The 24,804-nt window shown below is 48.0% G+C and overlaps 1 protein-coding gene across 5 annotated transcripts; it reads right to left on the minus strand.

Moving 5' to 3' along the window:
- Positions 1–1,011: 1,011 nt before the first annotated feature.
- PNLDC1 (PARN like ribonuclease domain containing exonuclease 1) lies at positions 1,012–24,714 on the minus strand. Of its 5 annotated transcripts, none has more exons than XM_012451246.3 (20): positions 24,435–24,714; positions 22,868–24,065; positions 22,426–22,483; positions 22,075–22,148; positions 19,962–20,001; positions 19,153–19,276; positions 18,585–18,673; positions 17,163–17,263; positions 14,024–14,100; positions 13,685–13,828; positions 12,784–12,853; positions 11,094–11,179; positions 9,339–9,394; positions 5,980–6,044; positions 5,490–5,543; positions 4,971–5,013; positions 3,141–3,240; positions 2,674–2,849; positions 2,446–2,544; positions 1,012–1,329 (listed from the first exon to the last, which is right to left on the minus strand). In XM_012451246.3, exons 2-20 carry the CDS (start codon positions 22,941–22,943, stop codon positions 1,266–1,268), a joined length of 1,596 nt encoding a protein of 531 aa, XP_012306669.2. In that variant the 5' UTR covers positions 22,944–24,065; positions 24,435–24,714; the 3' UTR covers positions 1,012–1,265. The 5 variants fall into 5 exon arrangements, with proteins under 5 accessions (XP_012306669.2, XP_012306676.2, XP_012306679.2 ...); XM_012451253.3 differs by having other exon boundaries at positions 22,868–23,103; positions 23,787–24,714; XM_012451256.3 differs by lacking the exon at positions 5,490–5,543 and having other exon boundaries at positions 22,868–24,714.
- Positions 24,715–24,804: the final 90 nt, after the last annotated feature.

Raw genomic sequence — 24,804 nt, forward strand, 5'->3', positions numbered from 1 at the left:
TGGAATTCTCAGCAAAGTTATGTTCAATCAGCCTGGCGTGGTAGCTCACACCTGTAATTACCAGCACTTTGGGAGTCTGAGGCAGGAGGATGGCTTGAAGCCAGGAGTTGAAGATCAGCCTGGGCAACATAGAGAGACCCCATCGCTACAAAAAAAAAAAATTGTTTTAGATTAGCCATCTGTAGTGGCATGTACCTGTGGTTCCAGACTCAGGAGGCTGAGGTGGGAGGACAGCTCGAGCCCAGGAGGTAGAGGCTGCAGTGAGCCATGATCGTGCCACTGCACTGCAACCTGGGCAACAGAGAGACCCTGTCTCAAAACAAGTTACATTCAATGAAAAACCACCACCACCGCCACCACCCTGCCACTGCCCCGACTATGCGGTTTGAGCAGATGAGGAAGCACCTGCTGTCCCTGAGTGTGGCCTGGATGGTCGGATCACAGGCTGTAGAGGATCGTGTAGGGCTGCTGGGCCCCTCGCCCCTCAGGAAAGGGTGTGACCTCTGGAAAAGCAGTTCCCAAACCCTCCTGTAGACAGCTGCCACCCCTAATGCTTGTTTTTTGAGAGGAAAAATGTCTCCCAGGCTGAACTGAACTCAGCTTTGCAGAGCCCTCAAGTGAAGCTCCAGGTTGAGTAACTAGCCCGGCCTAGTCCAGATCCCGCAGAGAAAAGCTGCCGAGAAAGCTGAGTGGAGTGCAGGCTGCTGTGGAGGAGACACGCGCCCGACCATGCCCACAGCAAAGGCGCACGCTGGGGCTGCGGGTCATTGCTCCTAAAATGCATGTGAATGTTTCAGTTTGTAACATTTATCGAGAATGTCCCCACTGCACGTGACTTTCCCTCTTCCCAGCTTCATGTCCTTCCTTTACTAAACTTAGGAAGGCCATTTCTCAGAACTAAGTCACAACAGCCAATCATAAGCCATTAGTTTTTCTCCCAGAAATAACGTTGCCTTTTCTTCATCTGGTGACCAGCTAGCAGCACAATGACCTGCTCGTGAGACATTAGCGTAAATCCCAAGGCGCTGACTTCTCCGCCTGCATTTATAGAAAGGAAAGTTCTGGCCACACACACAGGTACGATACCCAAGGATTGATTTATCATTGATAGTGTTGATGGAATGTCATGTTCAGGATGTAACAGAATTTTCAGAAAAGACCAAACAGATCCAATCTGCAAGCAGAACCTGATTTATACAAACACATCTAGCACGCCTCCCAGAGAGCGTGGGGACCGAGCGTGGCCGAAGGAGGCCTCGCTGTGCTCAGGGACCAGATCTTCCAAGGATGAAGGCGAGAAGGGCCCAGGCCGTCATGATGCCACAGACTCTGCAAGACAATGACACGCATCAGTGGCCAGGGCGCCCAGCAGGCCCAGAGGCACCAACACGGGCTCGCCCCTCCTCCTTCCCAGCCCTGCACCCTCAGATGTCATTTCTGTCCGTCACTCCCCCGGTGCCGACACTGAGCTTCTGCCTCTCGAGGGCAGGCTGGCTCTGAGGTGCAAACCGCAGGCTGACAGAAGGAAAAAGGTTTGCCTCGGAGCTCAGTGTGCTTCTTCAGCAATGCTGTTTTCTAACTGACACGGCCCCTAACCAGCAAGCCAGAACCTCATGGAGTTCAACCGACAGCAACTCCATCTTTCCAGCTGTTCAGGCCTGAACCCTGGATTCGCACTTGACCCTTCTCTGGTCTGTCGCTGACCCCACCCTGCTGCCCCTGGCTGCACCCAGCTGTGACCAGCTGAAGCATCTCCTTCCTGACTGCTCTCCCGGTGTCACCTCTGCAGTCTACCCCAACATGGAGGACAGCCTGAGTTGGGTCATGGATCTTTCTCACTGAAACCTCCGTGATCCCCTCTCTCCTGAGAAGCCTATGGTCCTCACTGGGTGGCCCCCACGGCGGGGGGAGGGTCCCACCGGTTCCTTTTCCAGTGTCCTCTCCTTGCTGTTCTGCTCACAGTAGTCTCCCTGTGACTCTCCAGGCGCCTCCTGACAGGAGGGCTCTGCCCTGCTGTCCTCTCGGCCTGAACACTGTTCCCAGGTCACTGCTTGGCTCACTCCAAGTCTCTAATGAGGACCCCCATCAGCTCCCTCCAACTGCAGCCTGCCACCCACCCTTGACCCTTCTCTCATTTTTAATAAACACTTGTCACCCAACACGTTACAGGGTCCACTTGTTTATCATGTCTCTCTCCCCCAGCCCGTGAGCTCCATGAGAGCTGGGATTTTCTGCTTCACTGACGACACCCTAGAACTACGACGGGGCCCGCACAGCAGGTGCTTAACAGACACGCGACGAGCGTCACTGAATGACGTTCAGGTCACCACACTAGTCAACACCCTGGCAACACACAGAAGTGAGCAAGCCGTGCTCGAGTCAGACCATGCTGGGATGCCGGGACCCCAGGACCCCGGACCAGCAGGCAGCCTCCCCGGTACTTACTGGAGCAGGCAGTTGACGTCTGGGGAGTGCCTCCAGTAGCGATACAGGGAGACGGGCAGGGTTGGGTGGCCCCGGTACTCCTTCAGGATGTTCCGTGCGCTGCCAAAACAAGTTTGCTGCGGTCAGCCAGGCAGCACGATCGCGCCGCCTGCTGTGACCAGGCAGTGGAGACAGAGAAACAGGGATTAACTCGGGAGGGGCGGGGGACGCAGACTGAGAGGCACCTACTCCTTAAACTTATTGGTCAGGAGTAGGAACTGGCTTCGTGTGAGTCGCCTGACATCAAACTTGCAGAGATTCTGAAACTTATGGTAGACTTGCTGCTCGCTGACCCCAGGCCACCTTTTGACGCTGAGGATGAGGATGGGAGGTCGGATACTGGGATAATCTGGACCAGAAAAATTCTAAAAAACATGCAGAACACAAGAGATTTTCCAGTGTTTCCTAACTTCTTACCCAGTCTGAAGATCTCAAAAGAACTAGGAAAGGCTCTGCTTGGGGCAGGGAGGGGAAGAGAAGGGAATGGGGGATGAGTCCATGTTGGCTTTGGTGGAGAAACACCAGAGGAAAGAAAAAGCCAGCTCTTATCTCGGCAACCACTAAAGTCCCTCTCAAGTCCCAGAGAGCACTGGCTGCTTCCCAGCGAAGCCTCTGAACTCTGAACGGGGCAAGGGGGCCAAATGAGATCCACTCACAATCTTTGGGACCCCCGCTCGGATGAGGTTCACTTGGTTCACGTAAGGAGCCAGCACATTGAGGTACTGAAGAAAGGTCGACTCAGGAATGGGGTCAATGCTGCAAGGACAGAAAATCCTGAAGCTGTCGGGCACATGAAGTTCATCCACTTCCTCAATCACAGCCAAGGATCCAGTGACAGAACAGGGGAAGGACAATGCCTGGGACGGCTCCACCTTCCTCCTCCCGCCCTCACAAGCCCTGGGGCTCCAGTTAGGTGCTTCCCCAGCTGGCCAATCTTTTTCTTTTTTGAGAGGGAGGAGTCTTATTCTGTTGCCCAGGCTGGAGTACAGTGGCATGATATCAGCTCACTGCAACCTGTGCCTCCCAGGTTCAAGTGATTCTCCTGCCTCAGCCTCCTGAGTAGCTAGGATTACAGGCATGCACCACCATGCCAAGCTAATTTTTTGTATTTTTAGTAGAGACAGGGTTTCAGGTTGGCCAGGCTGGTCTCGAACTCCTGACTTCATGATCCACCCGCCTCGGCCTCCCAAAGTGCTGGGATTACAGGCGTGAGCCACCCCGCCCGGCCTGGCTGGCCAATCTTAAAGCATTCTCAGTGGCCTCCATAGAAGCAGAGCTTCCAGATGTCACCATCTGCTGGTGACGGTTTGGTGAGGGTCCCGCTGCTGACAAACAGCAATAGGCTCAGAGAATCAGTGCGAGGCCACTATTCAGAGAAAGCCCCATGCTGTCACCCCTTGTCATGACATCACCCTTGATTCCAAAAGGGCATCCCTCATCCCACAGCCTCCACCCACCACCAGCGCAACCTCTGTCTAGGGAGCGCACACACCTGAGCACAGGCCCCAGCAAAACCATGGGCCAGGCAGACAGGCAGGGAGAGTTTTTAGGCCACGAGGATTAAAAGAAATGCAAGATGCGTGACCCAGGGCAATGAGGTACTCCACTACTGCTGGCTCCTTCACTGTCCAGCACACACGTACTTACCAGGGAGGGCCTTAAACAGTCAAACCACAAGAAAGGAACCAGGCTGGCACAATCCTTATTTAAGAAATAAGCTTCCCATACATGTATGTGTCATAGAATGTTTGTATTTATAACATCCACTGCTAAAACGGACAAATAAAGGCAGTACCCAAGTTAATAGATTATAATCTGAAAAGATATTTCTACATCAGTCCCAAACCACACGAGGATTCTGACTGGCTCCTTGACCTGGCTAAGGCACACTTCACAAACGCGCATGCCAAGGATGGTGCTGTAGAGTGCACACGGAAAATGTGTTTCTGCTGCTTATGTGCCCAGGGCTGCGGGCATCAAGGACGTTGTCACCTTGGGGAAATGCACTGACGATTCCAATGCGGGGTTCCATTCATGTCTCACCAGCCTGTATGACCCCCAATGATGGATGTGTCATTCACTGAGCTGAACACTTTCTCCTCTTACCTCATCATTGCTTACATGGCTGTAAGAACACAAGAGAGACGCAGACCAAGCACACACACCAGGCTGGGAAGGGCTGAGGCAGGTGTCAGGACCTACGCCTAACCCCACTGCCTTGGCCTCCTGACATCTGTGGGGATGGGGCCGGGACCCATGCAGACAGGCGCAGGGGTGGTAGGAAGGGCTGCTCCTGTGGCACAGGGCCATTTGTCTGCCACTGCTGTGTGGGCTGCTGCCCAGTCAGGGACAAGATTTCTATGACAGTGACACCCCACATTTGCCCTTCTCTGGTAGAACCCTAGGACTGGGGAGGTCTTGGCTTCCAGCAAGGGCTCAGTAAATCCTGACCACTGAACAGCAGTATGAAAAGGAAGAGCACTTACCCGTGCACTTTCTGTAGGAGTAAGTGTGCCACTTTCAAAAGAACTAGGAAGGAAAAAAGAAATGTAACAGACCTTATCAAAATACGCGTGCTCATGCTTCTTCTCATTATGTGCAAGCCAATCTGAAATAAATGGAGAACCTAGGGATGGCAGGGGCGTAATGCCAACAAAAAGTGAGTTTCCAGCTGGGTGTGGTGGCTCGTGACGGTAATCCCAGCACTTTGGGAGGCCGAGGCAGGCGGACTGCTTGAACCCAGCAGTTTGACACCAGCCTGGGCAGCATGATGAAACCCCATCTCTACAAAAAATACAAAAATTAGCCAGGCGTGGTAGCTGCACCTGTAGTCCTAGCTACTCAGGAGGCTGAGGTGGGAGGATCACTTGAGCCCAGGAGACAGAGGCTGCACTGAGCCAAGATCCTCACCACTGCACTCCAGCCTGTGCAACAGAGTGAGATGCTATCTCAAAAAAAAAAAAAAAAAAGAGTGAGTTTCCTTTTAAAGGAACAACAATCCTTACCTGACCCACAAAGGAAGGCATCATATGCAGCTTCATGGGGGCACTTTGTCTCAACTGAGGCATTTTCCACCATTAGGAGAGAATTGAGCAGTCATTAGAAACACGCCCCCCTCCTAACTCACCATTCACAGCAGCTACAGCTCACACAACCATCCTCCCCATGGTCCGGCAGACCCTTCTCCAGGCCCATACACCAACTTCACCTTGGTCCTCCCCATGATGGAGAAAGCCCCAAGCTCAGGGCTGCCTTACAGACTAAGGACCATGTTGAGGAGGAAAGTGACATCTCCCAGGGCCCTCGGATGCATTCTGGGCTCGCTTGTTTGGGGCAGGCATTACATGGAATAAGTAGAGTGAAGGAAAACCCCACACAAACCTCCCCCTCCCAGCCCATGCTGTCTGGGGCGGGGACCAGGGTCAAGAACAAGCTCAGCAGAGCACCTCACCGCTCTGCTGACCGTGCAAAAAGTTTGGGCTCATGGGAACGTACCATATTTCTCACAGCTGATTGCATGAACAATCTCTGGTCCAGAATTCTTGGTTGGATTCAAGTCACTGTTAGAAAAAAATAATTTGCTGAAGGTAATCCCTTCTTGTTTTCCCCTCAGTCCCTTAACATAAATTTTTTTTTTTAAGAGACAGTGTTTCACCACGTTGGTCAGGCTGGTTGGTCTCAAACTTCCGACCTCAGGTGATCTACCCGCCTCGGCCTCCCAAAGTGCTGGGATTACAGACGTGACTGCACCCAGCCCAATATAAAATTGTTTAAATGTACTGATGACATATCTTTAAGGTGCAAATCTAGGCATGGACAGGTAAGGTCTCGCTAACTGAGCAACTGGAAAGGAGAAAGGAATGGAGCAGGAGGCCCCTGTGGGGTTACTCCAGGCATTTATCAAATGCTTTGAGCCCAGGCACCAAGCTAGACAAGACAGTCTCTGTCCTCCAGAGCTCACTCTCTAGTGGCCTGTCTAGTGACAAATACAAAGACAATTATGCCTGCGTCCCATAAATGCAAGGCCTGGGGCAAGACAGTCACACCAGGACCCTGCAGGCTTTTTAGAGAGTCCTAAACCACAGGAACCAATGGGGTTCAAGGAATGGGGAGATGGCAGGCATTTCGAGCAGGCAAAGACAGCAGGGAAGGCTGGGAATGGTGGCTCAAGCCTGTAATCCCAGCACTTTGGGAGGCTGAGGTGGACAGATCATTTGAGTTCAGGAGTTTGAGACCAGCGCCTGGCCAATATGGTGAAACCCTGTCTCTACTAAAAGCACAAAAATTAGCTGGGAGTGGTGGCATGCACCGGTAGTCCCAGCTATTCAGGAGGCTAGGGCAGGAGAATCGCTTGAACCTGGGAGATGGATGTTGCAGTGAGCCGAGATTGTGTCATTGTACTCCAGCCTGGGCGTCACAGCGAGAGAGTCCATCTCAAAAAAAAAAGGAGGTCTGACACCAGGAGGTGAGAAGTGGAGCTGAAGTCCTGTGTAAAGGGAGGGCCAGAGGGTGGGAAGGAGCCCTTATGACAGGCAGGGGCTTCAGAAGCCACGGAAAGACTGATCAGAAAAAGCAGCCCATTCAAATTTACATTCTAGATCATCACTCCAGGGGGGTGTGGGGGATGAAGAGGGCAGACCACAGGGCTGCGATGCCACTCAGGGGCTGCTTCCACAGTTCCATGGTTGAAATGAAAAGACAGTGATCCTGAGAGGTTTTAGAGATTTACAGGGTCAAGTCCAGAAAACTTGACTCAATAGATGTGAGCAACTCAGCTGTGTGACCCCTTCCAGGTCTTGGCTCTGGGACCTAGGTGAATGGAGACGGCATATGACAAGGACACCTTCGCATCACTGGTTTTCAATAAGATGTTCTGGAACCTCATGTGCTTAAACCTCCCTGACCCCTAACCTTCCCCTCTGTAAACAGGCATCATTGTCATGGGTGTGGCATGAGCTGCCCATTAGGATCGGGACAGCTGTCAACAATGGCAGCTAAGATTCGACAGACCTGGACTACATGCAAGGGGCTGTTCTGAGTCCTTCCATAGCTACCAAGTCACTTAATCCTCACAACAACCTTGGGAGTTACACATTATTTTCTCATCTCACAGATGGCTAAACTGAGGCACAGAGAGATTAAGTAATTCTTTCAAAGTTACTCACAGTAAGTGGCAAAGCTGGGATTGAAACTCAGGAAGCCTAGAATCAGAGCCTGTGCATTTACAACAGAATTCGCTCCCCTCTTCACCCTCATGCACACACAGCCCCCAGTATACACCTGGTACCATCAGGACTTCAGAGTTTCCAGGCACCAGAGTGTGCTTGAGGGACAGAGAGGAATATCAAGTTGGAGGTGCCCGTAGGTCATGTAGTGTGGGGACATCAAGAAGACAGCTGGTAAACAGTGTCCTAGATGCTGAGGTCTGGACTGCGGCCGCACGCAGGTGCTGGAAGTTGAAGCCCAGGGGGTGGACGAAGCCACACGGAAGCCTGGGAATGAGTAGGAAGAGGGCTGAGGGCCCCTGAGAGAAAACTTAGGAGAATGGTAGAGAAAATGAACCACAAGGAATGGGTTTAAAGAATTCATACACACGGGGCCGGGTGTGGTAGCTCACACCTGTAATCCCAGCACTTTGGGAGGCTGAGGCGGGTGGATCACCTGAGGTCAGGAGTTCGAGACCATCCTGGCCAACATGGTGAAACCCCCTCTGTACCAAAAATACGAAAATCAGCCACGTGTGCCTGTAATCCCAGCTACTTGGGAGGCTGAGGCAGAAGAATCACTTCAACTCAGGAGGTGGAGGTTGCAGTGAGCCGAGATTGTGCCACTGCACTCCAGTCTGGGGTACAAGAGCGAGACTTCATTTAAAAAACAAAAAACTCGCGGCCGGGCGCGGTGGCTCAAGCCTGTAATCCCAGCACTTTGGGAGGCCGAGGCGGGTGGATCACGAGGTCAAGAGATCGAGACCATCCTGGTCAACATGGTGAAACCCCGTCTCTACTAATACAAAAAATTAGCTGGGCACGGTGGCGCGTGCCTGTAATCCCAGCTACTCAGGAGGCTGAGGCAGGAGAATTGCCTGAACCCAGGAGGCGGAGATTGCGGTGAGCCGAGATCGCGCCATTGCGCTCCAGCCTGGGTATCAAGAGCGAAACTCCGTCTCAAAAAAAAAAAAAAAAAAAAAAAAAAAAAAAACTCACACATACATCCAGAACAGGGTGCCACCCCGTTCCAAACACCTCTTGTGCCTCGTCCTGCTGAATGGGGCCAGACCAGAGGCGCCGCGTGCCCCTCCGGAAAGCAGAAGTGAAGGAGACAGGGCCCTGACTGCCACAGGCAGAGGGGAAGAAAAGAGGGAAGAGGGGAGAGTTAGAGGCTTTGTTGTTAAGTTAGGAGAACACATGTTGATGTAGAAGGAAACGAGAGGGAGACAGAAAGAGGTGGAGACACTTGGGAAGGGGCAGGCAGGGGTGGGGAGCTGCTGAGCAGGGGTACAGGTGATGAGTAGGGGACAGCTCCTCCTGCCTGGCCTTGCACAGAGAAGGTGCTCCATTTGCTGGTGACACGGGCGAGACAATGAAAAAGGGGACAGTCAGCAACCATACAACTGTTTGCAGGGCAGGGTTGAGAGATTTCCTGTCTCTGGCTTCTCTCTCTTCGGAAACGGAGGCAAGAGGTCATCAGAGGAAGGGGACCATGAAGCAGGAGCAGCTGGAGGAGACTGAGTCTGCAGCAGGCATCACTGTGAGTGGTGGGCGTGCCTAGGGAACCCGAGGCCCTGCAAGGTACAGGGAGGCCGTGGTGGCCGCAGGCCCTGCTTCAGAGGCAGCTCCAGGAGTCACCACCCTCACCTGTTCAGGACCTCATAGACTTCGGAAAGACTCGACACCCTCGGGAAATTCATCTCCTACAATTATGGAAAAGAAACCAGAGAAAAGCATTTGTGCTTTTGTTTATTTCTCAGTTTTAGGCAGTACCAAATAGTCATTAAAACAGCCTGGAAAGTGCTAACTCCTACAACGTCCTCTTTCTCTTATCCTTATTCCTTAGTTAGGATGTCAGGGTACCCAGTATCCCTGGGTTTCCTACGAGGGCTCCCAAAAATGCAGGCTAGAAAAAAAACTCTGCACACACCATCTCCCTTAGAAGATGTATTTAAGAGATTATCTATAAACACAGGCAAGGACATACATGCAGAATACAAGCATTCTAAGGCCTAAAAGGCCTTGGGGCAATGCCTAGTTACTAGACCCTAAGAGTTCATAGTAGCTGGAAATACCCGAAGTACAAATGATAACAGCTTCTGGGCAGAGACAGACCACACCCCACTCCCATCTGTGTGGCTTCCTTCTGGGATGATTCACTCTAAGGGATCACCCTAAGGCTTCACAACATTGATCTGATGCCCCTTTCTCTGTTCTTCAGCTTTTTGTTTTTTCACTTGAGACAGGGTCTTGCTCTGTTGCCCAGGCTGGAGTGCAGTGGTGCGATCTTGGCTTATTGCAATCTCCGCCTCCTGGGCTTAAGCGATCTTCCCACCTCAGCCTGCTAAGTAGCTGGGACTACAGATGCACACCAACATATCCAGCTAATTTTTGTATTTTTTGTAGAGATAGAGTCTCACCCACATTGTTCAGGCTGGTCTCGAACTCCTGGGCTCAAACCATTCACCCACCTTAGCCTCCCAAAACGCTGGAATTACAGGTGTGAGTCACTGTGCCTGGCTATTCTAATTTCTAAGCAGCAGTTAAACCAGATAGGTCTCTCTTCTCTATGTATAATTCATGGCCCTGACTCCACAACAGAATCACCTGGGGAGCTTTAGAAATGCCACCTGGTCCCACACTAGATTAGACAAGAAGCTGCCAGTATGATCTGGCCATCAGCATTTTCAACTTCCCACGTGATTCTAACATGCTGTCAGAGCTGAGAACCCATGACTGTAGGGCTCAAGAAGAGGTTTTTTCTCAAGATTTTTCAGGAGGGAACCCCCTCCACCCTGGTGCTCTGTACACATGTTGCAAATATTCTCAAGGCATGCATCAAGTTCTAAAATAAGTTGTTCTGTTGTCTGACCTAAATAAGCACAAAGGGCCAGCATGGTGGCTCACGCCTATAATCCCAGCACTTTGGGAGGCCAAGGTGGGTGGATCACGAGGTCAGGAGTTCCAGACCAGCCTGGCCAGTATGGTGAAACTTCGTCTCTACTAAAAATACAAAAATTAGCCAGGCATAGTGGTGTGTGCCTGTAGTCCCAGCTACTCAGGAGGCTGAGGCAGAAGAATCACTTGAACCCAGGAGGTGGAGGTTACAGTGAGCAGAGACAGCGCCACTGCACTCCAGCCTGGGTGATGGAGAGACTCTGTCTCAAATCAGTCAATCAAGCACAAAAACTCTATACAAGTAAGTCAAAACGTGGGAATTTCAAAGGGAATAAAAGTCATATATAAGCTAATACGATGACTCACAGCTACCAACATACAAAAGGAAACGCACTGGTTTTAAAAGAGAAAAGCATTCAAAGAACAACTTTAAAAAACACAAGAGAAAGCTAAGCATTACTGGTGCAGACAAAGCAGTCCTTAACCCAAAGCAATTCTCATTACCTTCCAGATGTCCTTTGTTACATTCTTGGTATCAATGAGAACAGGAAACAGGCTGTGGATATTCTGCTTAAATTGATCGTAGCTCTCTGAGGGGAAAAACCCAGGTAGTCAAGAGTGAATTTGTTTGTTGGTAAAAATGGGAAGGAACATTCTTGAACCTAGCTTGCCACTGGCACCGATTAATAGCGCAAACTGAAACAAAACAGGAAGTGAAAGTATCCTTCGTCCTAGCCACTAAGGAGTTCTAAACTGATCAACCTGCCGTCACCACTTTTAATAGTAAGGGCCAAATGGTTTCATTAAATTTAGGATGTGTTCTATTGCCAACTTTAGTTAATGTAGTTTGTGAAGTTCTAGCCAATGGGATAAGACTTTTAAAAGTAGTGTATTATTGAAAAGGCAGACATAAAGTCATTTGCAAATAACTACACAGAGAAAAATCCAAGAAAAAAAATCAATTAAAAACTGTAATTAGTAAAGTGTCCTGATAAAAGAAGTTTACATAAGAAAGAACTCAGTTGGTAGTTATCAAAGTTATACCTGAACATAGTTTAAAGAGGTTTACCGCAAAACACACATACTAAACACAAAAACAAAACCCTGTGATCCTCCTCCCGCTACTATTCCATTTCCTACTCCCCAGAGGCAACCATTTGCAATTCTTTTCCTTTCGGTATTTATTCCCATCTCTCCAGCACACAGGCTGCAGTGTTATCGACACCGCAGTCCTGCCCTCCTGCCAGCTGAGAGGATAATGACCCCTTGTTCCACCTCCACACACAGGCCCAGCTCTACTGCCACATGCAAGTCATTCACAGAAGGGTCTGTGGTGGCTATAATGACTTTTCCTTTCTTGCGCAGCTTTTGTTCTCACAGCGATTATTTTATTGTACTTAGTTTTTTGGTGAATGCATATTATTAATTTCACCTGATTCTCCTCCAACTCTCTCAATATGCAGGTGTTTTATTGTTTCTTGGGGGAAATCTCTCCTAAAACTTTCTTACTCCTTTTAATCTAGACTAGTGTTCTTTGTACATTAATTCACTTAATCTCAGAACAACTCTGATATTGGCACTATTATCCCAATCTTACAGTTAAGGTAATGTCGGCTTGCTGGAGACTACACACATAGTGAGTGTGAAATGGATGAAATCACCGAGGCTCGAGTCCCGACCTTTACCCACTAGGCTGCACTGCTGCATGTCCAGTAATGGAATCAACCAAGAAAAAGCAGGGGACAGCCGTTAGACAGTATCACATGATATTAAAGCGGCATTTATTGTTTTTTAATAACACAAAATAACGCTTTGGGTAAGTGAAAAAAAGCCAAACGAAAATCAAATATGTAGTATAATCAAATATGTAAAAACTTAGGATTACAGCTGATCAAAGGTGACTTCTGACTTGAGGCATTTCTGATTTTGCCAAGTTTTATACAATAACTGAACTGCTTCAGTAATGGGGAGTGGGTATCAACTCAAATTTCAGTTATTGCCCCCTTGACAAAGTCTCCTGGTTTTCCACTCTGGGGAGACAGCAACAGATCAGAGTACAGGCCTCTGCCTGAACTCTCCAGAAACCTGCAGATGCTGGGGAGGAACGTGCATGTTAGGGGATATGATTCTGGATGAATCCCTCTGTAGATGGAAAACTATGATGAACGAAGGGGAATGACAGGTGTGTCCCTACCTGGCAGGGGTCTGAAGAACTTCTCATGCAGGTACAGCAGGTCCATCATCATATTATGTCCCACTAAGGGCTACTCGGAATAAATCAACAGGTGAGAGAAAATAAAGAACGTCATACAGACACTACAGACTAACAGTTTCTTGCTAAAGATGTAGCTTTAGGACCCACTGCAATTCTGAGCACTTGACAATTCCATCCTAACCCCCCTTTGCCTCCATGAAAGGTAGTTCAACCGCTTAAATGCCAACAAAAAGCAAAAAGAAAACAATTTGCAAGTAGGAGGCATGTACGGCAGGTCGGCGCTGGGAATCTACCCCGTGAAGTAGGCTCCTGTACTTTCCCCAAGTAGTTTTAGGTCAATTAGAATTGAAATTCCTGTGTTACAAAAGGGGCAAAGAAGTCATACTGTTTCTTATGGACAATCTTGCCCCAAATTAACCTATCATGATTTGGTGAAAGCAAGGTTACATCCAGGAAGCCAGTTATAAATGAGAGGGCCAGGCGCAGTGGCTCATGCCTGTAATCCCACCATTTTGGAAGGCCAAGGCAGGCAGATCACTTGATCCCAGGAGTTCGAGACCACCCTGGGCAACACTGTGAGATCCTGTCTCTACCAAAAACAAACAAACAAAAAATTAGGTATGGTGACATGCGCCTGTAGTCCCAGTTACTTGGGAAGCTGTGTAGGAGGTCAAGGCTGCAGTGAGCCAGTTTCATGCCACCGCACTCCTGCCTGGGTGACAAAGTGAGACCTTATTTGAAAGTAGAACACAAAACAATTAACGAGAAGGAATCACTTATCTTAAGGAATCTGATTTTATTATTGAAGGAGCCTTTAGTATCTATGACCAGAAATACAAAAGACTGCCTTTAGGCCAAGAAGAGAGACATTTTTTCCTACCTTCTGGGCTTTCACCAGCATATGGAAAAAGACAGAAAAACCCTTTGCAGAGAGAATAATATTTTCCTTCCAACAGCTCTCTCGGTCACAAGAGGTGCTCTGAAGATACCAACGATGTTGTTTACTCACTTTCTTCACTACCACCTGAAAAGCAAGGACAAATTCCCTGAATCCTGGGTCACCGGGGACGAAGCCTAAAGAAATGGTTCTACATCTAAAACAAAAGGAAACGGGGAAAAACTACAAGAGATTGAGAGAAAAGCTTTTCAGAGGCCAGATTTGGCCAAATGAGAGAGAAACGATACAGCCACTGATGCCCGTTCTCAGGGGAGAACTCACCCCGTCATCTTTCAGCACCGTCCAGATGTTGTGGAGGGCCTGCCGCAGCACCAGCTGGACCTCAAAGGCCTGGAAGCCTGCAGCAGGGAAACACAGGGGCACACAGTAACAGGAACCATGTGGCATGTTCCCCTCAAGAGAAGCCTGGAGGAGTGGAAGCTGAGAGATGGAGGGGTCAGGTAGAATGGCAGATTGAAGGGTGCCCAAGCCCATGAGCCATGTGGCAGGGCCTGGCCTGTCGTGATGGAATCTAGGGCAGCATTCTAAGAGTTTCTGATCTTAGGGCCACTCTTGAGTTGGGGATGCCAAAGTTTTGTGTTGATGTGAGTTACAGCTATTGATATTAACCATGTCAGAAATTAAAACTCTTAACATTTTAAAAATGTTTTTTAAACAAAAACTCATTATATATGAACAAAAGTAACACTTATAAAACCTAACTATCTTCCAAAACAAAAATTTGAGCAAGAGGAGTGACACTGTTTTACATTTCTGCAAATCTCTAACATTTGGCTGGAACATTCTATCTGCATCTGCATTCAATCTGTTGTGATCCTTGAAACAAAAGAAAATTCAGCCTCAAGGCTGGGCGCAGCAGCTCACACCTGTAATCCCAGCACTTTGGGAGGCTGAGGGTGGTCCGTGGTCAGGAGTTCAAGACCAACCTGGGCAACAACGGTGAAACCCTGACTCTACCAAAAATACAGAAATTAGCCAGGCATGGTGGGGGCGGGGGGGTGGGGTGGAATGGGGTGGGGGCGAGGGACTGTAATCCCAGCTACTTGGGAGGCCAAGGCAGGAGAATTGCTTGAACCTGGGAGGCGGAGGTTGCAGTGAGCCGAGATCCAGCATGGGCAATAAAGACTCCATCTCAAAAAAAGAAAGTCCATGCTCAAACAGATAAGTAGGTGGAAAAGGGAACAGAATTACTAGCCTTATCCAATGACTCTGAATATTCTTTAGAATTGCACCAAATTCAACAAGTGGTAGTTTCTTAAAGATTAGTTGTAATGTGGAATCTGAAACCATCATTAATGAGTTTTCTCCTACGCTACATTACAGTCCACTGGCCTATGTCATACCTTGAATAGATCCCTTATCTGTGAGATAAGATAGTGCACAATAGTAACATCATGTGCCAGTAATTTGGAAAACACTGGTTGGCAGGGTTATGCAGGTCTCCCAAATGTTCACATATTTTCTTACACAATATCAACAGAAGACAGTGGAAAATAGGATCACTGGGCCGGGTGCGGTGGCTCACACCTGTAATCCCAGCACTTTGGGAGGCTGAGGCGGGTGGATCACGAGGTCAACAGATCGGGACCATCCTGGTCAACATGGTGAAACCCCGTCTCTACTAAAAATAGAAAAAATTAGCTTGGCATGGTGGCGCGTGCCTGTAATCCCAGCTACTCAGGAGGCTGAGGCAGGAGAATTGCCTGAACCCAGGAGGCAGAGGTTGCAGTGAGCCGAGATCGCGCCATTGCACTCCAGCCTGGGTAACAGGAGCGAAACTCAGTCTCAAAAAAAAAAAAAAAAAGAAAGAAAATAGGATCACTGATCTCATCAGAAAGGTTACAGTACTGGGAAGCTGCCAAGCTTATGGTGGCACATGCGAGTTCTTCAAAATTCCAGTTTTTAATTGAAAGCTATAATTTTATCACTAGGAAATACTGCAAGTTATCTTTCTTGAGGTGACAAGTGTTTTTTTTTTTTTTTTCTTTTGAAACAGTGTCTTGGCGTGTCACTCAGGCTAGAGCCCAGTGGCGCCATCTTGGCTCACTGCAACCTCCGCCTCCCAGTTTCAAATGATTCTCCTGCCTCAGCCTCCAGAGTAGCTGGGATTACAGGCGCCCGCCACCACGCCTGGCTAATTTTTGCATTTTTAGTGAAGATGGGATTCTCACCATGTTGGCCAGGCTGGTCTCGAACTCCTGACCTCAAGTGATCACCTGCCTTGGCCTCCCAAAACGCTGGGATTACAAACGTGAGTACCCGTACCTGGCCAACAGGCTTTTTTTATTGAGAAAATGGTTGTGAAACCTTCAAGTCTAAGTAACCAATCAGTTCTTTCCAGTAAAAATGACATTTCATGTGGCCGAGTGCAGTGGCTCATGCCTGTAATCCCAGCACTTTGGGAGACCAAGGCGGGAGGATCACCTGAGGTCAGGAGTTTGAGACCAACCTAGCCAACATGGTGAAATCCCATCTCTACTTAAAATGCAAAAATTAGCTGGGCGTGGTGGTGGTTGCCTGTAATCCCAGCTACTCAGGAGGCTGAGGCAGGAGAATCACCTGAACCCGGGAGGCAAGAGTTGAGGTGAACCGAGATCATGCCATTGCACTCCAGCCTGAGAAACAAAAGTGAAACTCCAGCTAAAAAAATATAAAAATAACATTTCATGAAAACAAAAAAAAAAAGCAGCTAAATCATCTCTCAACTCAAAAAAAACTGCATATTCACTTTTCCTTGACACAACTGCTATTTTTTGGCACACAGCCAAGCAATGTTTTACACATACTTATTATATATTGACATATAATATTTTAAAAAATGAGCAATCAAAAGATTGAGATTGAATACAACAAAGAATATTACTTTTTCACCAAGGAGGCTGCTAGTAGGATTAGCTTTTCTGTTTTTAACTGAGACTAAGTGGTAACAAAGAGCATGGTCTGATGCTCCTGCCTCAATTTGTGCTGAGGTATGAGCAGGTCTGTCTGGCATTGCTTGGGCACCAATGCAAATGGCAAACAACAACAGCAAGTGACCGCAGAGGGATACGTGGAAAATCGTTTTGACCTCACAGACCCATTGGAAATGGTCCCAGAGACTCTAGCATCCACACCAGCCTCCGATTGCTAAGCTACGACTGCGTTCACTGTGGTTTCACACCACACAGTGGGGGAAAAACTCAGATTAACAAAAGTCAAAATAAGAACAAAGGGCACCCAGGACTGAGATAAAAGGGATGGCTCATGAATGGAACTTGACTTTCTCAGCCTTGAAACTCAAAGTATGTTGAAAAGCATTTGTGAGCAGGATCCCAAGAGAGGGTGTGTTTCCTCCAACTTCCGGCAGATAACAGTGACCTGTCCCAATGCTCCTGCGTTGGGAGGAACAGCCCCTGCCTACCAGCAATCCCAGGAAGAGTCATCCAGTCGCCTTCCTCGGCCAGGTCTAGCCATCGCGTCACTTCATCAATCACCACCTTGATTTGGTCTTTATCCAGAGAGCTGAAAATGGGTGCATGAAAGTGAAAATGTCAGAGAAAAACACACCAGAACTGCAAGACTAAGTTAACATGAGAGCAGTTTCTCAGCCCTCTGGTTTTCATACTGCAATGTACAAAGAAAATGGACCAAAAGAAGACCCTTTCTTCTCTGAGGCTCTTATGCAATAGGAAGCCAAACAGTAGGAAGAACAGCCCACAATCTTCCACAGGTTCCAGGGATATATTCCACCCGCTCCTGCTTCACTAGGATGTATGGAGGAAAAGCTATCAGTAACTAGCCAATGTCAAGCATTGCTATCAGGACCGTCTTCTTTATTCAGCTTTTGGGGGTGATAAAGTCCTATGTGGAAAAATAAGGAAAAGACAAGGACTTTGGTAAACATATTGTCTCTTGTGTCAGAAACAGAAGAAAATAATATCATTGTGAGATAAGGAAAGGCCTTTCTCCAACTCCTGAAAATAAAAGGTTAAAAATTCAACTTGTTTTTCCCTTACAAAACTCTACATTTTTATATGAAAACCAGCAAGAAAAATACAAAGAGACAAAAATTCCTCCAGCATAACAGAATTATCTGGAAGAGATCATCACTCATCATATTTCAGATGTTCGTGTAATCTCCTCCTTCCTGATAAAGGCAAAGAGCTTCCATGACTTGTTCAAACCCACACTGAGCTGAGAGCATGGCGCTCCAGGTGAGGGTGCCAGGCCCAAGGCCCCACGCCCGTCTCCCCACAGTGCTGTTGCTCTCACTGTGGTCACTCCTGAACCCAGCTCTACAGGAATATGAGGTTTTGGAGACTCGGGCTGGCACAGAGAACTAAAGTAAAAAGGCAGAGGTCCCGCCCATGGGGGGCAGGGTTAGTCACAGTGGGGCAGACACAGCCTAACCAAGGCGCATATTTGATGTCAGTGCCCAGGATGACTGCCACAGCCAAGGCTGCCCATGAGATATGCTTGAAAAATCCCTCAGAAGATCAGATAGAAGATCAACATAACATTTCACAGCAAGTCCAACAGAGCAGTTTCTTCCCCGCTAGCACTGGAATGGAATTCTTGTTTGAGTTCCAAATTAGGAGTCAGCTTCTTTTTCTTTCTTTTTAAACACTGAAACTCACACTTGATGCAGTGAGAGGTTCATGAAGGAGCGGAACACAATGGAGACAGGTGAAAGCCATTCTCAGCTCAGGCAGAGGCGGCTGAGGCCATCCCCGCCATGCATGGATGGAGGTCACCACACTCCTGGAAACAGCACGCCCGCCCAGAGGAAATGCAGACAACAGCAACAAGGAAACCAAAAGGCACCTGGAGAAACAGGCCATACCTGCGAACTCTCCAGTTCCCACTCAGGATATCGTGTCTAATTTTCTTCTCCTGTTCTTCATTCATATATGGGATTCCGTTTTTGAGAAACTTAAGACAGAAACAGAACAAGAAACAATAAGGAGACGAGTCGGCGGTACCCTCTGTGCCTGATCCCATGAGGACAGGTAGAAAGGCGAAAGGAAAAAACAGGCTGTACAGGCCAGTCAGTCTAGATCACTTTTAAGACATTCCCGGGCCAGGCGGGTGGCTCACGCCTGTAACCTCAGTACTTTGGGAGGCCGAGGCAGGTGGACTGCTTGAGGTCAGGAGTTCAAGACCAGCCTGACCAACATGGCGAAGCCCCATCTCTACTAAAAACACAAAAAGAAATTAGCTGGGCATGGTAGTGGGTGCCTGTAATCCCAGCTACTTGGGAGGCTGAAGCAGAAGAATCACTTGAATCCAGGAGGTGGAGGTTGCAGTGAACCGAAATCACGCACCCCAGCCTGGCTGACAGAGCAAGACACCATCTCAAAAACAAATAAGCAAACAAAAGGCATTCCTATTCCCCTCTTCCAATGCCATACCTTGTTATAGTCGAAGCCATACCGATTCAAAAACTGAACACTGGAAGCCTGGAAAGAGAATTCTGAGTCCAAAATCCCAAATGTTGTAGGGAAGAGAAAGAAGTTACATGAATGGGCTACGTACCTGTAATAAAAGAAATATAAAGAAAAAAAGCCACAACCATTTAAAAAAACTCTGGCTCCCAGGGCAGGCTTCGGGGGTAGGGGGGCTCTTTCTTTTAGGTAAGAAGAATCTGAGTGTGCCCAAGTGTCTGCTGTGTTTCAGGACCTATGACTGGCACTGGCAGGGGGTGGGGGGATCAGCTAAAGGAAAAAGGCAGAGATCCTGCCCTCAGGGCCAGGGTCTACCACAGAGACAGCCCTCCACAGGCCCCCCAGGGATGCCAGGTCAGCATGCAGGCTGGCACCCTCAGCTGCTCATGGGGGGTGGGGAGGAATCCTGAGAGTTGGGACATCCTTTCTGCCCATTCCATCAGGTAGTTTAAACATCACTTTCATCATACCACGCTGTGTCAGGTGTTTTTATTAATATAGGTACACCCAGGAGATGATGGAAATGGGGAAAGGAACACCTAAGGTACAGAGCAAAACTGGTGGAAAAGGCCCCACGGGAAAGGTACTGCTTCCAGAGAGACATCAAAGACAAGCTGCAATCTGCAGAGGGCAGAGCGAGCGGAGGAAAAGACAAGGAGAAAATATGGAACATCCAGGGCCAAAGTGATTGGGGCACCTGTGGCAGAACCTGAAGGGGGCAGCTGTGGAACATGGGTGGGCAAGCAACATCCTTTGCAGAAGCTCTTGATACATACTTGTTTGCTTCTCCTTCAATAGCGGAGAACATAGACAATCCTGGAAGAATGACCATAGAGGGAATGAATGCCAAAGAAAAGCAACCTCAATTTCACTACACAGACAAAACAATTCAAACAGTACTTTGTGCCCAGATACTATGTGAGCCGTCCAACAGAATAACATCTTTAATGACCAACAAAAAAGAACAGACTGGAACCATGAGAAATGTCAAATTGTAATTCACACTGAATTTACTAAAATGTAATTGTGGCCTGTTCTTCAAATATAGAAGTAAATATTAAAAGGACATTACTGTAGTTTTAAAACCAGAGAAAATATTAAAAACCATTAAGATTTATATATTTAACTCATTTAAAATGTCTATTCCTCCCCTCTCAAAGAAAATCATACACAAAAAAAAGAGACTTCAGGCTGGATGTGATGGCTCACACATGTAATCCTGGCACTATGGGAGACCTAGGCAGATGGATCACTTGAGGTCAGGAGTTCGAGACCAGCCTGATCAACATGGTGAAACCCTATCTCTACTAAAAATACAAAAATTAGCTAGGTGTGGTGGTGCATGCCTGTAGTCCCAGCTACTCAGGAGGTGGAGGCAGGAGAATCACTTGAACCTGGGAGACAAGGGTGTTGCAGTGAGCCAAGATCACACCACTGCACTCCAGCCTGGGAGATAGAGCAGGACTCTGTCTCAAAAACCCAACTCCCCCTCCCCCGCCAAAAAAAAAAAACAAAAAACAAGGGACTTCAAATTTGGGTACAACAACGGAAACATAACTACAACTGTTTCCCATACTTCTCAAAGAGGTCTTATAATTAAAAATAAACGAACAAAAAAACAATCATAACAGAAAAGTAGCAAAGGATCAGGCTAGAGAAGAAAACACACACGTTCAGCATGATTCATAGTAAAAGGAGGGGCTGGACATGGCAGCCGGATCTCAGCCTCTACTTGAGAGGCTGAGACTGGAGGATCTCCAGAGCCCAGAAGTTTGGGCCCAGCCTGGGCAACATAGCAAAACCCCATCTGGGGGTTGGGGGAGGCGCTGACAAACCCAGAAAAGTAATATCTGGTCCAGGGCTTGTTTCTGTAAACGTAACAACATTTTACTAGAATGGAGCCATGCTCATTTGCTCAAGTATTATCTACAGCTAATTTCACATTACAAAAGCAGGATTGAATAGCTGTAAAAGAAACTGCATTATGCAACTGTTGAAATGAACAGATCTGTTTTGACCAGCCTGGCTAATACGGTAAAACCCTGTCACTACTAAAAATACAAAACTTAGCCAGGCCTGATGGTGGACGCCTATAATCCCAGCTGCATGGGAGGCTAAGACAGGAAAATTGCCTGAACCCGGGAGGAGGAGGTTGCAGTGAGCCAAGATCGCACCACTGCCCTCAAGCCTGGGCAACAGAGTGAGACTCCATCTCAAAAAATAAAATCAACAAACAGATCTGTATGAGCTGATAAAGATCTCCAAACTCCATCAAGGAAAAAAAGTTTCTGAAGCTGAGATGACCTTAAACAAATTTGTGTATCTTTAAAAAAAAAAAAAAAAAATCACAGGCCAGGTATGGTAGCTCATGCTTGTAATTCCACCACTTTGAGAGGCAGAGGCAGGATTGCTTCAGCCCAGAAAGTCAAGACCAGCCTGGGCAACATGACGAAAACCCATCCAAACAAAAAATTTAAAAATTAGCTAGGTGTGGTGGTGAGGCTGTAATCCTTGTTTACGCAGGAGGTCAACATGCTAGGATCACTTGAGCCCAGGAGGTCTAGGCTGCAGTGAGCCGAGACCACTGCACTTCAGTCTTGGCGACAGAGCAAGACCCTGTCACAAAGAATAAAAATCACACACACACATTTTTACTTGAGAGAGTAACTGACTGTTCCTTAATACTGCCTTATTTAAGCATGGAAACAATGCTGCTAAATTTTGTTTGTGAAAAGTGTTGATTCCATATGTATAAAATGGCCCAAAACAAGCAAACAAAACGATACTCAATATCCCTGAAAAAATCTCAGAGCTGTTTTTACAGTATAAAACACAAAGACAATAAAAATGCCTTCTTGAAAAACTCAAACATCTAGACACTAAACTCACCAATCTGACAGATTGTAAATTGCTGAACACTCTGGCGGGTCTTTAGATACCACTCCGACGGCAAATCAAAAAGACTGTGAACAAACAGGCATCTCATTCCACGGGCAGTGACATACCAGCCCCGCACTATGGCCTCTGCGGTTGATCATCACTCTCAACCGGGGAGCATTTTTTCCTTTTTACAACAACTAGGGACCACCACCAGCATGTTGTGGTCAAAAGCCAGGTCCCTCAACACGTGGGAGCAAGCCACACAAAACGTCCTGCCCCCCAAATGCCAACAGGCCGCTGACCAAAATGATGCTGGTCTGGCCAGGATCTCATACAGAAGGGACACAGCTTTAGTTTTACCTGATCTGCTGGGGCCCAGACAGGTTAGAACGAAGGCCTGTGAATTCTATGTCCAGCCCTGCCGGAAGGCAAAAAATACCAGTCCTCGGGTGCAGACCATCGCTAGCACTCTTCACACTGTAAATCTGCAGGCAGCCAACGCACCCGGGCTCACCTCCGTGGTTAAGAAGCCAGGTGAGGAACCGAGGCAAGGAGCAGCCAGCCGCCACCGCCCCCTCCCCCCAACCCCGCAGTTGCACCTGGGCGGACCAGGCTCTGACCAACGAGGCACGAGGGGGTGCTCAACGTCCCACCGCCCCCGGGGCCGGAGAAGTAAGCCCCTTGTCCTTCCAGAGGCCCTTTCTGAGCCCCTGCGGCCTGGTAACCATCCGCCACCCACTCCCCAAGCTCGCCCAGGGCAAGGCGCTCTGTCCCGCACAGCCGGGAATCCCAGCTGCCTCACCCACGAAGTCCGACTCCTGGACAAGCTCTTGCAGCAGAGGGAGGCTCTCCTCGAACTCCTTGGCACCCACGTCCATGGCCGCGCAGCCGCACTGAGGCGCCCAGCGCTGTCACGTGCTGCCCACGTGCTTCCGCTGCACCGCCTGGTCTTAAAGGGCGCACGCGTAGAAAATAAGCAGCCGTCCACGCCCCACGTGCCTGGTTCCTCCGTGTGGGGCTGGCGTCGCGCACACCTGCCTGCGAGTTTTTTGATTGTACAATTTGCTACAAAGGTGAAGGTTGCTTGCAATCAAAAACTGTTTACCTGGCTCCTTAGCAATTTCTTTGCAGCCCTTAACGTGAGAATGTCATTTACATAGACGAATGTTTAAGAGGTGTGGCAGGAGGAAAAGACAGAGTCCCCAGGGAAAGAGTGAAAGCAGAAAAGTGGAACAGGAACAAACCCGCCGGAACTGCAACAAACAGATCCTTCGCTTTGGCTCACGGTCTTCTAAATCAATTCTTCCCAACTTCTCCATCACTGCCAATATTCGTCTGTCCTTATGCCCTCTCCCACGGCCCTGGACATCTTTTTCCTCATTCTGCTGTCCACCTTACTACTGTCTTGACACCAGCAATCAAACTTTGCAAAGCCTCAAGAACTGCCCATTACATGGAAGAAATCCTTGGTCCCCGCGGATTATCTTGTGCACTCACTCCTTGCCCAAATCCCTACCTACAGCATCACTTACAGGTGAGCCCAATGTTTACTTTTGTTACTGTTTCCAGTGCCACTAGTCCATGGTCTTCCTTACAGTGTCCTCCCTTGAATCCTAGGCTTCTATTTGAACATTGTTTTGGAACTATGGTTCTCAAAGTGAGGTGCTCTAATCAATCTTTAAGGTTAGGGGAAAAAACATTACATTTTTTTTATTTTTTACCTTTTTTGAGACAGAGTCTCGCTCTCTCACCCAGGCTGGAGTGCAGTGGTGACATCTTGGATCACAGCAAACTCCACTTCCTGATTTCAAGCGATTCTCCTGCCTCAGCCTCTGGAGCAACTGGGATTATAGGCATGCACCACCACACCCAACTCGTTTTTAGTAGACAGGCTTTCACCATGTTAGCCAGGCTGGCTCCTGCCTCTGCCTCCCAAAGTGCTGGGATTACAGGTGTGAGGCACTGCATCCAGTCTTCAATTATACTTTTAAATGCCTCCCCTGGGACATTAATTAAGCAGAAGGGGACTATTAAGCCATTCAATTCTGAAGGCCTCTCAACCAATCACACTTTAAAAAAATGGTGCATACAGATCTGTATTCTATTTAAAATAACACACTTAATACTCAAATTGGGAGAAGTAACATTTCACTTCTAAACAAATATATAATTGGGGTATACATTTAAAAACTTAGAAAACAATGCTCTAGAAGCTACCTTAACTACCTACAGGTTCTTTTTTCTCACATTTATCAAATAGCCAAAAATTAACACCTTAATCAGCTCCCTTCAGAAAACTGCCATAATTCCCATCTACCCAAGCTCAAATTTTAGATTAACTTGCATGCATTTCAAGCCTCATCTCCTACCTAGTAAAATGTTTGCTTCTTGACAAATTGAGCACCCATTAACTCCATCCATTTCCATCTCTGCTTTCAGCTCCTCACGGCACCTCCTTCCTCTTTCAAGTTTGTTTCTCTTACCATTGAGAACCAACAGTCCAAGTGAGGTTGACATTTGGTCCTTTGATCTTCACATACTGACTGTTCTACAATAAACTTAGACTGATACTGACATTTCCTATTTTAGAAAACACCCCACACTGAGCAGCAAACAACTGTCATTCACTGAGATCACTCTTCATGAGACAGACGTGGTAATAAGTGGTTCACATAAACCTCCTATGTGCTCCGCTGCCACAGTAAGCTCAAAGACAGAAAATGTCATATAACCTGAAAA

Source organism: Aotus nancymaae, unplaced genomic scaffold (assembly GCF_030222135.1).
Source record: "Aotus nancymaae isolate 86718 unplaced genomic scaffold, 86718_ANA_hifiasm-v0.15.2.pri h1tg000040l, whole genome shotgun sequence".
Lineage (NCBI taxonomy): Eukaryota > Metazoa > Chordata > Mammalia > Primates > Aotidae > Aotus > Aotus nancymaae.

Bases quoted from the DNA above. Each gene is read 5' to 3' on its own strand.
- PNLDC1 (XM_012451246.3), bottom strand. From the start codon at position 22,943: ATGGACGTGGGTGCCAAGGAGTTCGAGGAGAGCCTCCCTCTGCTGCAA. The intron at 5,544-5,979 runs GTACGTTCCCAT...AAAATGCCTCAG, and splicing joins AATCAGCTGTGAGAAATATG to TTGAGACAAAGTGCCCCCAT. The intron at 5,014-5,489 runs GTAAGGATTGTT...TTTCCTTCCTAG, and splicing joins TGCCTTCCTTTGTGGGTCAG to TTCTTTTGAAAGTGGCACAC.